General features: G+C 44.3%; 1 protein-coding gene across 1 annotated transcript; it reads right to left on the bottom strand.

Moving 5' to 3' along the window:
- Positions 1–6020: 6020 nt before the first annotated feature.
- On the bottom strand, positions 6021–14833 carry TRIM45 (tripartite motif containing 45). Its single transcript, XM_007948636.1, has 6 exons — positions 14343–14833; positions 12071–12801; positions 10398–10527; positions 9660–9774; positions 7051–7177; positions 6021–6169 (listed from the first exon to the last, which is right to left on the bottom strand). Exons 1-6 carry the CDS (start codon positions 14831–14833, stop codon positions 6021–6023), a joined length of 1743 nt encoding a protein of 580 aa, XP_007946827.1.
- Positions 14834–15993: the final 1160 nt, after the last annotated feature.

Raw genomic sequence — 15993 nt, 5'->3', positions numbered from 1 at the left:
ATTCATTCAATAAAATATACTGTTAAGCCTCTGCTATTTGCCAAGATCTGTTAGACACTGGGAGAATACAGTAGTTAATAAATGTCAAATCCTTGCCCTCAAGGAGCATACATTCTAGTACAAGAGGACAAGAAAATAAAAGTTAGATGGAGGTGAATGCTATAAAGTAAAAATGCCAGGGGAAGGTGGTAGGAGTGGTGTGCTGGGGAACTGCTTTTTTGTGTGGAGTAGTTAGGGACCTCTCTAATAAGGTGATATTTAACATGGCAGCAGGAACCTAAAGAAAATTAGACAGTGCATCATGTAGGTATCCACAGGAGGAGCATTCCAAATAACCCCAAAATCAAACCCACTGCCAGCAAGTCAATTCTCATTCATAGGGACTGCCCCATAGGGTTTCCAAGGCTGCAAATCTTTACAGAAGCAGATTGCCTCTGCTTTTTCCCACAGAATTGCTGATGAGTTCGAACCTTTGACCTTTTGGTTAGCAGTCAAATATGTTAACCACTGAGGGACCAGAACTCCTCAGCATTCCAGATAAGGGGTTGTTGTTATGTGCTGTCGAGTCAAACCCAACTCATAGTGACCCCTCCTTGGGTTTCCGAGGCAGTATCACTACGGAAGTAGGATTGCCCAACTTTCCTTCCGAGGAGTGGCTGGTGGGTTTGAACCACCAGCCATCTGGTTAGCAGGCAAGTGTCTTAGCCACTATGCTACCAGAGCTCCTTAGATAAGGGGTAGTGATTGTGAAGGCCCTCAGGCAGAGAGTGCTTGTGGAGTTGGAGGAGCAAAAGGTAGGCCAACTTTGGTTAGAATGGAGTGATAGTGGTGGGGCAGAAAATCAGAGAACAGGGGTCCAGATTGCAAAGGGTTTTATATACTGATATAAAGATAGATCATTATTGTAGGTAAGATGGTAAGCCATTGGAGCATGTTGAGTAGAGGAGTGACATGATCTGACATGTTTTAAAAGGATCTTTCTGGCTGCTAAGTGGAAGATAGATTATAAGGGAATGATACTGAAGCAAGAAGACCTGTTAGAAGAATATTGCAACACTCTAGGTATCCACCTGCATAGTACAAAGAGAACAGGAAAAGCAACCAGAGTGGAGTCCAACAGTTACCATGGAAATTAAATCTGGCAACATTCTGACTCAAGGAAGTGAAAATACCCAAGAAAGACCTGGTGAGAGGAACAAGCTATCAGACTTCTCTATAGTCAGAAGGACTCTCAAGACTGATCACAACAAATGAGTACTTTAGACCAGGGTGGTAGCAATATAGTGGCCAGTAGATGAATTTGAAGGTACCTCTGATAGGATTTGCAAGAGTAAAAAAGGAGCCCAAGGTTATTGGGCTGAACAACAGTAAGAATGGATGTGCACTTTTCTTTGAAGAGATGGAGAAGACTGCAGGGAAAGCAGTTTGATGGTTTACAAATTTAGAGTTCTGATATGGACATCTTAAATGTGAGTTGCCTGACACACTTTCAAGGGGAGACATTACACAAGCTATTGGATATAATTGTATGGTGTTTGGAGCTGGAGATCAGTTTGGGAATCATCAATGTATTAGTGGTTATTTAAAATCATGAGAGGATAGGCTCATCTGAGTGACGGAAGATAGAAATACAAGAACTCATCCTAGAGGCTCTCCAGTGCTCAGAGATTGGGAGGTAAGTGACAAGCACATGGGGCTAAGAAGGAATATCCAATGGGAACAATTAAGAAGAGTGATGCCCTGTAAACCAAGAGGAAAAAAAAAAGTTTTACAGAAAGGAAAGTGATTATGTTAAATGCATCTGATAAATCAAGAAAGATAAAGCCTGAGAACTATTAAATTTGATAACATGGATATTATTGGTGACTTTAAGAAGAGCTGTTTGAGTAGAGTGGTAAGTTTGAAAGACTGATGGTAGTAGATTCAAAAGAGAATGGAAAGAGCAAGTGGAAATAGCAAATAGCAATTCTTTTGAAGTCTTTTTAAAAGGAAGCAGAGAAATGGACTATTTGCTGGTGGGGGATGTTAAACCAAGGAAAATATGTTTTAAGGTGGGAAATATAGCATGTTTTCTGAAATGAGAAACCCAGGAGAGGGGGAAATTACTGGAGTAATGTTCCTGGGTGGAAGAGATGGAATGGGATCTAGTACACAAGTATAGAAATTGGTTTTTGATAGGAATACAGGTAGGTGTAAGGAGCTTTGGTGGCATAGTGAGTAAGGCACTTGGATGTTGACCCACCAGCTGCTCCGTGGGAGATGAGGCAATCTACTTCTGTAAAGATTTATATACTTGAAAACCCAATGGTGGTTGCTAGGATTGGAATTGACTCTATGGCAGTGTTGCTTTTTTTTTTCTTCTTTTTTTGTAGATGTGGTAGGGGAGAGTAAAGTTCTCTTTTGAATCCTTTTATTTTTTCGGTTAAATAAGCAAGGTAATTGGGAGCATAGTGGCTAAGACACTTGCCCGCTAACCAGACGGCTGGCGGTTCAAACCCACCAGCCACTCCTCGGAAGGAAGGTTGGGCAATCCTACTTCCGTAGTGATACTGCCTCGGAAACCCAAGGAGGGGTCGCTATGAGTCGGGGCCGACTCGACGGCACATAACAACAACAACAACAATTGGTGGACAGGAGAGATGGGGTCAAATTGGAGTTTGAGGAAAAGGTATGACATCATTGTCTAGGAGAGAGAGACAGAGTAAAGGGACTAGGGAGACAAAGTCATACTATTGGGCAATGCTAAGGCCCACTGAAACTAGTTGTCATAAATTTAAAGTGAGACTAGACATTTTGCTTTTGTATTTTTCTCTAGGATCATTCAATTGGGTTAGATGGAGAGTTGGATCTAACCAGGGTTGGAGTTTTGTTAGGTAGGAATGATAGAGGGTGGCTATATGCAAGGAAGTGATAATTATAATTGGTAGAATCTGGGTAATTATGAAGAGGAGGACTTGAATGGGGTGACAGAAGCAGTAAGGTGCTAGAATCACTGCATTGTCAGTTCCAAGATAGAACATTGTTTGAGGAAAAGTATTAGGTGATTACAGTGAATGAGCTGGAAAGATGCAAGGTGGTTGTTGTAGGATGTTTCAAATTAAGATTTGGAAAGTGTAGTTGGAATAAAGGTCTAGGGTGTGACTACTGGAATACTTGGCTAAGGTAGGGAAGAAATAATGGAGAATTGGTCATGGAACTAAGAAGTCTATGTGGATATTATCACCTAAGGTTTATGGATGGTGCAAGTGATGAAACACTTGATTATCAAATGAAAGGTTGGTGAAGTCTTGGAAGAAACACCTACTGACCTGCTTCCAAATGGTCACAGCCTTGAAAACCCTACGGAGCAGTTCTATTCTGCACATGTGGAACCAACTCAGTGACAACTAACAACAATTGTACTGGAGTGACACCAAGATAGATGTTTTTCTTTAAGAGGAAAATGGCCATTTTTAGAAAGGAAGGAAAGATAATGGTCTAGAATAGGGTTTCTCAACCACGGCACCATTGACCCTTTGGACTGGATTATACTTTGTTGTTGGGGGACTGGAGGCTGTCCTGTGTACTGTAAGTTATTTAACAGCATCTCTGGCCTCTACTCAGTAGATGTCAGCAGCACCTCCACCTCCAGTTTATAACGATAAAAATCATCTCCAAATATTGCCAAATGTCCCCTAAGGGACAGAGTCACCCCATTGTGAACCAATGATGTAAAAGCCACAATGATGAACTAAAAGGACACTTAGCTGATCTCTGGGCCCAGAGATATTAGGATTGAGGAAGAGCAAATAGCTAATAATTTGAGAGGGTTACTGAGGAGCTCTGGTAGCATAGTGCCTAAGGCACTTGACTGCTAACCAGAAGGCTGGCAGTTCAAACCCATCAGCCACTCCTCGGAAGGAAGATGGGGCAATCTACTTTCATAGTAATACTGCCTTGGAAACCCAAGAAGGGGTCGCTATGAGTCGGGTCCGACTTGATGGCACATAACAACAACTGGGTCAATAGCATCTTCTGGGGAGATCAGATTTTGGTTAGAGGCTGAAGGAAATGTTTCCAGAAAAGGTTGAGAATATAGACTTCTAAGGTATAAGGATAACTTAGCATTTACTGAAATAATGCAGCCCCATCTGTTAGTATCAAGGACATGTATTCCTTGATGACCTGTCAATGTGCCTCCTCTATTTCACTTCTTCTGCCTGACTCAAGTCACCACGCAGTGAGTCACCTACTTTTTAAGGGATCTTAAAAGACAATTTCAATACTTATATTTAATACACACTGAGTTTGTTGCTATATAGAGTCCAAATGAATATACAGGCAGGGCTAAGGCACCAGACCCTTGTACTTCCTCTTCCCAAGAGTCTCTTCAGTCTTTAAACAGCCAAGAAGTCATGCTATAAGGGTCAAAGCTAGTTAAGTTCCTAGGTAAAGAGGCATGAAGGCAACTCATTAGAACACAGAGAGGGTTGACAGAGATGTGTAGAGGATGACGTTATCAGCCTGGTATGCACAGAACTGCTAAGTTTATGAGGTTCTATTTCAATACCATTCCCTTCATTAATTTACTCTTTGTATGCCCCTTATCAAATAGTAATCTTTCAGACTCTGAGAGCAGGGGAGGGACATGATGTAAAGGAGGAGGGGAATGTCCACCTAAATGGCAAGATCACATTATAATGGTCTTATAACACATGTGGGTCAATCTGTTTAAAATATGCTAGCAAAACAGTAGCTTAGGATGAAAGCATGTTTTCATTCTCTGAGGGAAGTATTTCAATAACATGTGGCTCAGAGGAAAATAAAAAAAAGATTGTAATGTATCAGTAAGGAACAATGCCATCTCAGTGATTTCTAAATTCTAATGGCAAAAACATCTCTGTACCTGTACAAAATAAACAGCAGCCTCCATTAGCATAGAAAGATGCCTGTTGTTGTTGTTGTGTGCTGTCAAGTCAGACCCGACTCACAGCGACCCCTCCTTGGGTTTCCGAGGCAGTATCACTAAAGAAGTAGATTGCCCAACCTTCCTTCTGAGGAGTGGCTGGTGGGTTTGAACCACCAGCCTTCTGGTTAGCAGTCGAGTGCCTTAGGCTACCAGAGCTCCTAGAAAGATGCTGCAAAAAGGGCAAGGAGGCCACATGTTCTGACCTCCTAGAACCCCACAAGAGGAAGGCAGAATCACCATCAATAGCCCAAGGCCTATTACTGCAAGGCCAGACATGCTGTCTCCCTCCAGCCCTTTCACCAACTGTTCCTCCCAAAGCACCACCACCTCTCTCCTGGGTTCGATAATTCGCTGCAGTGGCCACACAGAACTCACAGGTCACGGGATTTATTAGGGAAGCACCAGGCTACAATTCAAGTTCAGGAAAAACACTCAGTCTCTCTTCCAGCCCACTGTCCCTCAGCCAACAGTCTCTCACAGTCTCTTTCCCAGCAGTGCGTGTCCCTCGGTGTCTCACTCAGCAATGTGTGTCTCTTGCATCTCTTTCCCAGCAACACGTGTCTCTTTCCCAGCACATCTTCCTCAACCAGCAGTCAGAGAGAGTTCTGCCTCTAGGAGGCCTCCTTTTGAGCTTGGCAGAGTGCCCAAACCAACCAATCATAACAACAGAATTCTAAGCACCTGAGAGTGAGCCTCCCATAACATTGCATTGTGCCACACCCAACAGAAATAACCCAGATGGATAACATTTACAATCAGGAGCTCCTCAGTTGCTCATTCCACCACTGAGTTTACAATGACTTATGGGTAGAAAAGCTATACTAAGTAATTTACTACACTGTAGATGCCTAGGCACCTGTAAAGGAAATGTAGTGGTGATTTCTTGTGCTGAACCATTCAATCACATACAGTCAGTTACTCACAAAAAAGCACTTGAGCTCTATTGTAAGATAAGGCACTTTATTTTCAATTCTATCAGTTTCTTCAGAATTAATCAATGTCTGGTTCCTCTGGGAATCTAACATCATGCTGACTGCAGTTTTAATAGGTTGACCACATATCCTGAAAATGGTCAGAGTGCTACAGTCCTGAGGAGGCTCCTTGGTGCACTCTGCCCGCCTGTCCACGTGCATTCAGACTTCTCGGTAAACTTCCCACAGCATGACCAGTGGGGACGGCCTGGGTGGCCTTTATGTCCATGGCCACAGCCTAGATACCCACCTGTATGGTAAAAAGAAGAGAGGGAAAAACAACCATTAGAGTGGAGTCTAGCAGTTACTATGGAAATTAAATCTGGCAACATTCTGACTCGGGAAAGTGAAAATACCAAGAAAAACCTGGTAAGAGGAACAAGCTATTGAACTCCTGTACAGTCAGAAGAGCTGTCAAGACAGATCACAGCAAATCAGTTAATGTTAGTGAAAGTCCTAAGAATAATGTTAAAATCTGCTAACTAAAAGAAATGAACTGGTTTGGATTTTAACTGTAAAATGATCACAGTAAAAATAGGACAGATTATTGGCAGGGTAATCAGAGAGAAGGTGGATCCGGACATGTTTATGAGAAATAGTACAAAAGCCAACTTTATGGCTTCCATTAAGGACATGATATATACGTATTTTTTTTTTCTTTTCAAATAATTAGCTCTCTTGTGTAAGCTGAGCAAAAAAAAAAAAAAAAAAGAGAACCAGACCAATCATCCACTCCCCAATCCTGCCTCATTTGAAATTTCTTGAAGTTCTTAAAAGGAATAGGATGGGTTTATGTTTTTTTTTTTTTTTTTAAAAAAAAAAACACTGCTCAGGTGGCCCTACTAAAATCAAGCCTCCCACAGAGAAGCATAGTACTTACAGATTTGGTGAACTATATTAAAGCTAAAAGAATGCAAAACATTTAGGATGGCTATTTCAATTTTCAGAACAAAACAGCTTTTAGATGAAACTTTTAGAATGGTGTTACACTTATACACAAAAATCCTACTTCCTAGAAACAATGCCTAAGTCTGAATGTCCTACACCCAGTGGCTGTGTAGTAGTGGAGGGGCTGTCACTGGACACCCACTGCAGAGGGCAGGCCGAGACTGTGTGGCTCGCCCTCCTTACCTGGCATCGTGCCTCCACAGGCACAGCGAGCAGTTTTCTGGCCTCCACTGGAGCAGAATGCACAGCAGTGAAACACCCCTTGGTGTGGGCGGTTCTTCTTCCTCACAGTCACAGTAAATGGTGAACCCTACAGTGTTCAGAAGAGCAAAGAACATCACCTTGTAAGTCAATAGGCACGTGACAAGCCATGCTATGTGCTAAACAAAGTATAAGTCACAGGGTCTGCTCTTGGAGGGAGAAGAACAACAGAGATACAGAGACTAGGGGGCCACAACTAACACTGCTCAGCTGGGTGGGGGCAGATACAAATGCAGTGAAATAATCAAGGATTCTGCACTGCCCTTCTAGCATGTTTTCCGCCACAGATGTTAAGTACTTAATTAAAAACAAACAAACAAACAAACAAAAACTCACTGCTGTGGAGTCAATTCTGCCTCACAAAGACCCCTCTTTGAGTTTCCAAGGTGGTATCTCTACAGAAGTAGATTTCCCAATCTTCCTTCTGAGGAGTGACTGGTGGGTTTGAACTGCCAACCTTCTGATTAGCAGTCAAATGCCTTAGGCACTATGCCACCAGAGCTCCCAAGTACTTAATATAGGTGCTGATCTCCATGTGGCTGAATCGCCTGGGCACTGCTAGAGTCACAGAGAGCAGGTCCATTGTCAGTGATACAAGTATCAACTGAAGTTGACACCGGTATTAACTGGGGCTTATTCTGACAAATGGGAAGAAAAAGTACATGCCAGTAACATAATCAGCTTAAGCATCTTCCTACAGGATTGTCTCATTCCAGCCTTGCATGGAGTAGAAGCATGTAGATCACCTGATACACTGTTGTGTGTTGTCAAATTGATTCCAACTCATAGCGACCCTATAGGACAGAGCAAAACTGCCCCAGAGGGTTTCCGAGGCTATACTCTTTACCAAAGTGGCAGGCTGGTTGATAACACTAGTAATTCCAATTTGTGTTTGTATGTGACTGATTGCTATCTCTATCTTCTCAATTTTTGAGGACTCAGAAGTAATTAGTCAAGTGCCATGACCACTAGGCTAGGACATCTTGAGGTCCTTTCTCCAATTTCTCAGCCACATGCCTCCTTCTCCTTACATAACAAGGCAGCCCTTTTCCTTCCCCCCTCTATCCTAGACACATCTGTTTACCCACCCACTGATTCTGGGGCTGTGCAGGCATATGGAAGGGGGTAAAAGTTAAGTGTATGTTAGAAAGTCTCAAATTTGTAATTCCTGCCCAATTTCCTTCAACAGAGGTGCTCTGATGGCACTGTGGTTAAAGCTCTGGACTGCTAACCAAAAGGTTGGTGGTTTGAACCCACCAGCCACTCTGTAGGAGAAAGATGGGGCAGTTTGCTTCTGTAAAGATACAGCCTTGGAAATCCTATGGGGCATTTCCACTCTGTCCAACAGGGTCACTATGAGTCAGAATCAACTAGATGGCAGTGGGTTTGGTTTTGGGTTTCCTTCAAAGGTTACTTTCATTCTCCAATTTCTATCCTATGGTAAATGATGAACGTTGCCATGTGCCTAGCCCTGTATGAGAACCACATTATCTGAGACAGCACCAAGTAAAGCGTCTGGCAGCTTAGAAGTCTTCCAAATGTTAAGTTTCTCTTCCTTTAAAGAGTTTGCAATCTATTTAAAAAACAACTTGGAGTTCAAAGAAATAGTTTCAAATTCTGATCTGTGATTTGGGGCAAGTTTGGTTTCTCCAGTATACTTGATAAAATGCAGATGATGACCCCTAGGCTGCAGAGTGGCTATAAAGGAAAGTGAAATAATGCTTGAAAAAGTACCTAAACTGTTCCTTAGTTTAATTAGGCAAGCAGTAAGTAGCTACTGAATATGAATCTTCGTGGTGCACAGATCACAAGCCTAACATGTCATGATGCTGCAAGGGATTTCATTGACCCTATCACTGTTGATTTCTGGTTGAAGGAAACCTCTGACTACTGGAATTTCTCTGCTAAACATACATTACCCAATTTTTGAAAATCTATAAACTCTAAACTAGAAAGTGTTATACTTGTTTAGTGGAGGTGGTATGGTAACCATGGTAACATGTAAGTAGGGAAGCACATGGGCATATGGTTAGACAGATGACTAGTCAGCTGAGAGGAGGAGGTCAGTTGAAAGGAGGGGGCAGAACTCTCCCAAATGTGTTCCACATTTGGTCACAGCCTGAACAAAGCTGGGAAATCCTGGCCTAGATTCTATTTCTTGATCATGTATGTTTGTCTGCTGGTAGACTGCCTCCTGTGATCAAGGCATCTTCCAAGAATTAAGAATTCCAATAAAATGACTGGGAGAGTGATAAAATATAAGCATGGCTTCCAGGAGGTAAAACAGGGATACAGAGTTGTTACAGTCACTAGCATCCTCTAGTAACTATGACAGTAGCAAAATGTGAGCCACATTTAAAGTAAAGAGAAATAAGGAAGAAAACAAGAAAAGACCCCCATTCAGTTCCTTGTTATGGCTGATCCTGTAAGAAATGCCCACATGTGCTGAGAGGATAGAATTTGAGGTAGCTATGAGGAGGGAGAACAGTGTGAAAAGGAACTCAGAGAAGGTGGCCACAGATTTTACTCACCTGTACATGCTGCTCTTTGACACAGACCCACACAGAATAGATCCCAGGTTCCTTGGGGGTATAGGAGACAGAGTATGTCCCATCCTTGTTATCTTGGACAATTGTCCTGACTGGACTGGATGGAAATAAGAATTAAAAAAGCATTCACTTTCATAAGCCTGCTTTAGTTGCCTATTCTTTTGGGATGTAAACTCGACATCTTTCCATCTGATATTAATTTTAAATGTCCCCTAAGTAGGATGCCACTACACCTTGCCTCAAAGTTACCTATACCTGGGTAGGTAAGCAACATAAATCCCAATTTAATCTGATATGCAATAAATTACACGAGTATTGTGTTCTCTTCAAGGGGCTTCTGTTGCATCCCAGACTCTTTGTCTTCCCTCCTTCCTACTCCAATTCCAGAGAAATATAAATATATTCCCAGAACCATTAAGTAGCAAAGTGGGGTTGAATTTGAGAAAGGCACCATTCAATGTAACACAGATTTCCAGTCTATTGAAGGCTTGGAATAAAGACCATCTAAGGGGCAAATAATACTTTTGAGAGGGAATTGAGTATAGGTATAAAACCTACACAAAACATATCTGATGCAATTGGTTATGGCATATTTTTTAACAGCATCACTAGGAGATAAAATGCAAGTACTGCAGATACATCTCCATTACTGCAAGGGACCTCAACTTATCAGTTTCATCACTGCTTATTAACCATGATATCTAATTGTACAATACGAACCAATCTTTCTTATCTTTAGGAACCACAGCAACTTGAATGTTGTCTCCTCCCTTGCCCATGCTCTCTCCTGCTGCATCCTTACAAAGCAGGGTGAAAGAGGCTTTCTGTTTCTCCCGGGCTCTGTGGAGATCTGCAAAAGGTAAACAATCAGTATCCACCTCAAAGGCAAGTTACAGTGCTTATTACATCTCAAAATCAGACACATCTTTCTTTTTCTCTTCAGAACAAAAAGTTTGTGTTTCATTTTCACTGTAGCTTCCCCTTTCAGCCAGTAGCAGCTCTTGGGTCACATAGGATCCTGACCTTAATTAACTACAATCCTAAGAAAGCTTTGAAAATACTCAAGATAATTATTCAGAGAAGAAAACCTCTATACCCCGTGAGTCAGGCTGGTAACCCTAAAACCACCCTCTCTGAGCTCCATCTCCTGCTGGATTGGACAGGAGGTGTTACTGACCAGCTTGGACCCTTCCTGTTATGAGATTTTCCACAACTAGGCAGTTCATAAGGAGCTCTGGTAGCACAGTGCCTAAGGCATCTGACTGACTCCTAACCAGAAGGCTGGTGGTTCAAACCTACCAGCCACTCCACGGATACAAGACTGGGCAATCTACTTCCATAAAGATTTACTGCCTCAGAAACCCAATGGGGGTCGCTTTGAGTTGGAATCAACTTGACAGCAGTGGGTTTGGTTTTTTAGGTAGTTCATGCCCAGGTGTGGGGGATATCCAATAGCTATAGCCCCTAGGCCAGAATTCATTTGAAACAGGTTTTCTTAACCTGGGATTCAGGAACCACTAAGAGGTTCACTGAGAGGCTACTGAAGGGACTAAGAACCTCATGAAATTGTATATTCAAGTTAGTAGGTGTTTCACAGGGATCTATGACAGTTAAGAATTCTGGTGCCACAGTCAGGATACAATCCTCCTGTCTGAACTAATCCATGAAATGTTTGAATAACATCCTTCCTTTAGGACCAGGACACTATTGAATGAAATGTCTACTACAGCCATTTTCCTAAATACCTGTGGCATAAGTAGCTTATTCAAACCTTGATCCCTTCACTCTGGGGCCCATCATGCTCCTCTCTGAACAGACAGGATTTGGTCCTGCTCTAAAATCAATGTTGTTATCTCCTATTTAAAAAAAAAAAAAAAAAAAAACTCACTGCCGTCAAGTCAAATCCGACTCACAGCGACTCCCCCTTGGGTTTCCGAGGCAGTATCACTATGGAAGTAGATCGCCCAATCTTCCTTCTGAGGAGGGGCTGGTGGGTTTGAACCGCCAGCCTTCTGATTAGCAGTCAAATGCCTTAGGCACTATACTATCAAAGCTCTATGGGTACCATCATCTCTGTTCTCTCATCTGATAGAAACAAAGCATGATCCTTGAGTACCTTGACAGCTATTACTTTTCTCAACTGGAAAAGGATCGGGCCTTATGCCAGCAAAGGATATCAGCTATACCCCTCCAACTCCTGACCAGAACAAATTAGAAAGAAAAGGGCAAAGGAGAGATCACTGTCCTTCAGACTCATATGTCTCTCTCCCTTGGTAAACTAATTAGTAAAGCTTAGGGAGGTCTGCCTAGATGAATGAAAGTCTTAAGCCACAACTCTAAATACCACGTCCCTGTCCATACCTTCTCAATGCCAAAAGGAAATGCCTTCCTACCTTCTCCTTGAAGGACACACTTGGCTGGATCAACCTCTTTGGTATTGATGGCTCCAAAAACTTCATAGCCACGGCATCGGCCTGCTTTCTCCTGAGAGAAACATATCTTATCATTTACTCCAGGACGGGCACTGTATTCAACTTTGTTCAGCTTTGTGAGCCGTTCTACTACTACTCCCTTGGTGATAAGGATCTCCAAGTCCGAGCCACTGGTCAACAAGTGCTCAGTAAACTCCACTCCAGTTCGCATGTCGGCCAGCAGCTGCTCCAGCTGTGCCTTCTGAAGCTGCAGGGAGTTTTCCTTCTGGACTCGAATGTCATCCAGTTGCTTCAACAGCTTGTCTCGATGCTCTTCAATGGCCTTGATGTAGCCCTCAGAGAAGGTTCGAACATCAGCTGCCACAGCCTCCACTCGCTCCTGCAGCGCGCTGTTCAGCCCACTGACCTGAGTCAGGGCTTCCTCCAAGGCCTCCACGTGGGGCTGAGTGCCTTTAAGGAGCTCCCTTATAGAGTCCCCATGTTTGTGGATAACATTGCTCGTGAAGTCATAGGGATGTTCCCGGTGCTCACCCACCACACAGTCCCGGCACACAGGCCAGTCGCAGAGCTCACAAAACAGCCTCAATTCCTCCGCAGGGTGAGCAGGACACAAGATAGGTTTCCCAATACGGCTGTAGCCTTTCAAGTCTTTGAGATCCACCATGGTATGGTAAGTAGTTTTCTTCTGCCTCCTAGAGGCAAACAGAATCAGGAATAGGAAATTAGAGACCACCGTTAGTTGGGAAACAATTTGGCAAAGAGGTTTAAGAGCATGGGATCTGAAGCCAAACAATTTTGGTTCAAATCCTTGGTCTAACCTCTTACTAACCTCATGATCTTCTCTAATTCCACAATTATTTATGTGGGTAATACCTACGTGAAAGAGTAGACTAGGGCTTGGAACATGACTTTGCACAAGGTTGCAATGTTAAGATTCCATCCTGGAACTTTTCCCAAAGAGTTAATATGGCAAGTTTAGACAAGTGCTTCCACAGCAAGCTAAGAGGTGAGAGGACAGTGGAAACTCAGCACCAAGAGACAGAATCTAGGCCAGATGGCACAGCAATAAACCCCAAGGTATTAAAATGCCACTCTCCCCGACAAAAAGCCTCATCCAGTCTTCATCTAAGACTTTCCTTTGACCAATGCCTGTATTATTCAAAGCAACAGGCTAGAATTTCCCTCAACAAGGTGCATCAGAGTTATTAGAAAGTGAGATCAATAATATTAAAGCTCTCCTTTAATTCCCCTTCTGTGTAGTCCTCTAGAGATTCTGGGAAATCCCTAGGAAATCACCGTGACTGCTCAGCGTTCCCCCTTTGGCACTATATCAACTTGAAGCTTATAGGCCTGTTGTGACTAGAGAAAGGAGGGTCCGCTGGCAGCAAGACAGCCATTGGGACTATCACATAATTACAAATTAAAAATGGAAAAGATGGAAGACTACTAACTTGTTCTGTTAGTGGAGCCAGAACAAATATAAAACAGAACTTAAAAAATGATCATAGGCTAATCCTAAAGCCTAGGCCATTTTATATTCTGATGTGTAAGGGTGGGGAGTGGGGTGGGTGAAAAAGAACAGAAAACGATCCACGTGACAAACTGTTCACCAAATGCCATCAAAGAGGTAACCACAAGCCCACCTAACCAAGCTCCAAGGTAACTCCAGGGTACAAAGCAAAGGCTGAGGAAAAGCCAAGGCAATCAGCACCTGTGCTGGGGAGGCAGCACTGATTAGTAGTAGAAAGAGCCGAGTGCAGTCAGGAGATCTGGATTTTTAAGCTCAGTTCTACTAGGTACTTAATTCCAGCAGCAGGGTTTGGCACATCATTTATTATTGCTGAGCTTCAGGTTTCTTAATTAACACATGGAGATGAAAACAGTACCTGCTTTACTGTAAGAATTGCAAGGTTCAATGAGATTGAGGGCAGAGACTATGCTATTTCTATCTTTTCTGTGTCTCCAGCACCTGGTACAATTACTCATTACAGAAGTGATTGATGATTGAAGGAGACTTTGAATGTGCGTTGTAGGGCTATGCAAACCTTGGTTGCTATGATTACTACAGGGATTGTATCTTTGGCTGGAGCACTGAACACCTTATATTGCTCTTTGACCTTAAGGGCTATTGAGAAAGCTTTCCTTTTCTATCCGGTCACCAAGGGATTTCCGTGTCTTGACACCTCTTTGTACTCCTCTCTTAACCACACCAACTGGGGTATCCCATCTTTACCTATGAGCCTGGCAGCAGAAGTGGCAGAGATTGGCTTTGCAGGTCTCACACCTCTTCTCCACCTCCCTGTCGCTGCACAGGTCACACACCAGCCCCTGGCCTTCCCCACGCAGACTCTCCAGCATCACATCATTCATGGCCAGGTGGTCTATGGTTAAAGCCTTCACTCCACCCACAGGCAGGTCCACCTGAGCATCACATACCGGACAGAGGATGCCGATCTGCCCCCGAAGACTGCGTGGCTTGAGTTCCTGGAATATTGACCCCTCAGAACTTGTGTCAGAGTCTCCCCCTCGCATATCCACTACAGAAAAGGGTTCCAGCTGCTCCAGACACGTGGTGCAAACTGTGTGCAAACAAGGCAAGAGCCTGGGGGCTTTGAAAAGCCCCATGCACATAGGGCAGTGAGTCTTGCCGGAGTTGCCAGGTGCAGTTCCACCGGAGAGTTTGGTCACGAAGCCCAGCAGCGGCTGCTTCCTGTTTTCTGACATACTCCCCACGTTTGTACCCAGTATCAAAAAAGGCCCTGGGCAGTTCCGTAATGTAGTACGTGATTAAGCCCACCCAAAGAGAAAGTTTCCAGAACTTGAACAGAGACCATGGGAGCAAATAAAAGGGCAAAAGTGAAAAAGAGGATTTCTCAAAGGAACCACGCATAGATCTACTCAAGAGGGTTCCCTCCTTTCCATGACATCCCATACCAGACACCCCCCTGCCCTCCTCTGTCCCCCAAGTTCCCCTCTGAAACGCTTCCAGGACTAGGTCCGTAGCTATTCCTGCTAGCAACTCCTTGACCCCTGCACTTTCCACCCCCTCCACTGCCACCTCTCCCACCCCCTCCCCCACTGGCCGCTCGCCCGGTACGCGATAAGCGCCACCTTGCGCCAACCCCGCCCCCCGCGCGATGAGGTAGGGGGTTCTCCTTCGCAGTCCCTCCACCAGGCCCTCTGAAAAGAGCACGTGGTGTGGGAGGGCGCTGCAACGCCCCGCCGGCTCCTCCACAGGCGCCGCGAGCCCGAGCCACAGTCCAAGATGCCCCAAGGTCCTTGCCCCTCCTCGCACCAATCCCATCCCGGGTCTACTGAGGCGAGTCCAATCACCGTCTGAGAGGGGCGGCCCTCGCCGCTCCGAGCCCCGCCTCCCTCCGGAGTGACATCAAGCGAAGCCAATAAGCTTTGGAAATTCCACATATTAGCCAATCCACACCCGGGGGGGCGGGACCAAGCGAAAGGCCAGGGGCGGAGGTGGCTGGAGGGATCGGATCCTGGAAGGAGGCGAAGAGCTAGGCTGTGAGTCAGCGGCATAGCGTAGCCAGCGTCACCATTTTACGAGGGTTGACCCACTATCTCTGTGGCGACCAGAGTAGCCTCAGGACCAATTTAAAAGCCGCGCTAATATAGACTCCTAGACGATCTCCTTCCCACCCTAGCATTGGTTCCCCGGGCTCAGAACTGCCCTCTCCCATTGGTGGGTGGCGCTGTCAGTTGGCTCGGAGGGCTCTTGGCGCAGAGCTTGCTGGGAGTTGCAGAGTTTTTGGCGATACCCTTGTTTCTGAAGAAATCTTTGGGGGGGGTCTAGGGCTGCCTGCATCTCTTTTTGGCACCCCGAATTTAGTTTAGTTAAGGAGTTTCTCGGATTTAGCGTGGCAGTT

The sequence above is a fragment of the Orycteropus afer genome, unplaced genomic scaffold (genome assembly GCF_000298275.1).
Source record: "Orycteropus afer afer isolate SDZICR_OR568_19922 unplaced genomic scaffold, OryAfe1.0 scaffold00010, whole genome shotgun sequence".
Taxonomy (NCBI): Eukaryota; Metazoa; Chordata; class Mammalia; order Tubulidentata; family Orycteropodidae; genus Orycteropus; species Orycteropus afer.
The sequence above is the reverse complement of the archived record's forward strand: the minus strand, read 5'-3'. Positions and strand labels throughout refer to the sequence as shown.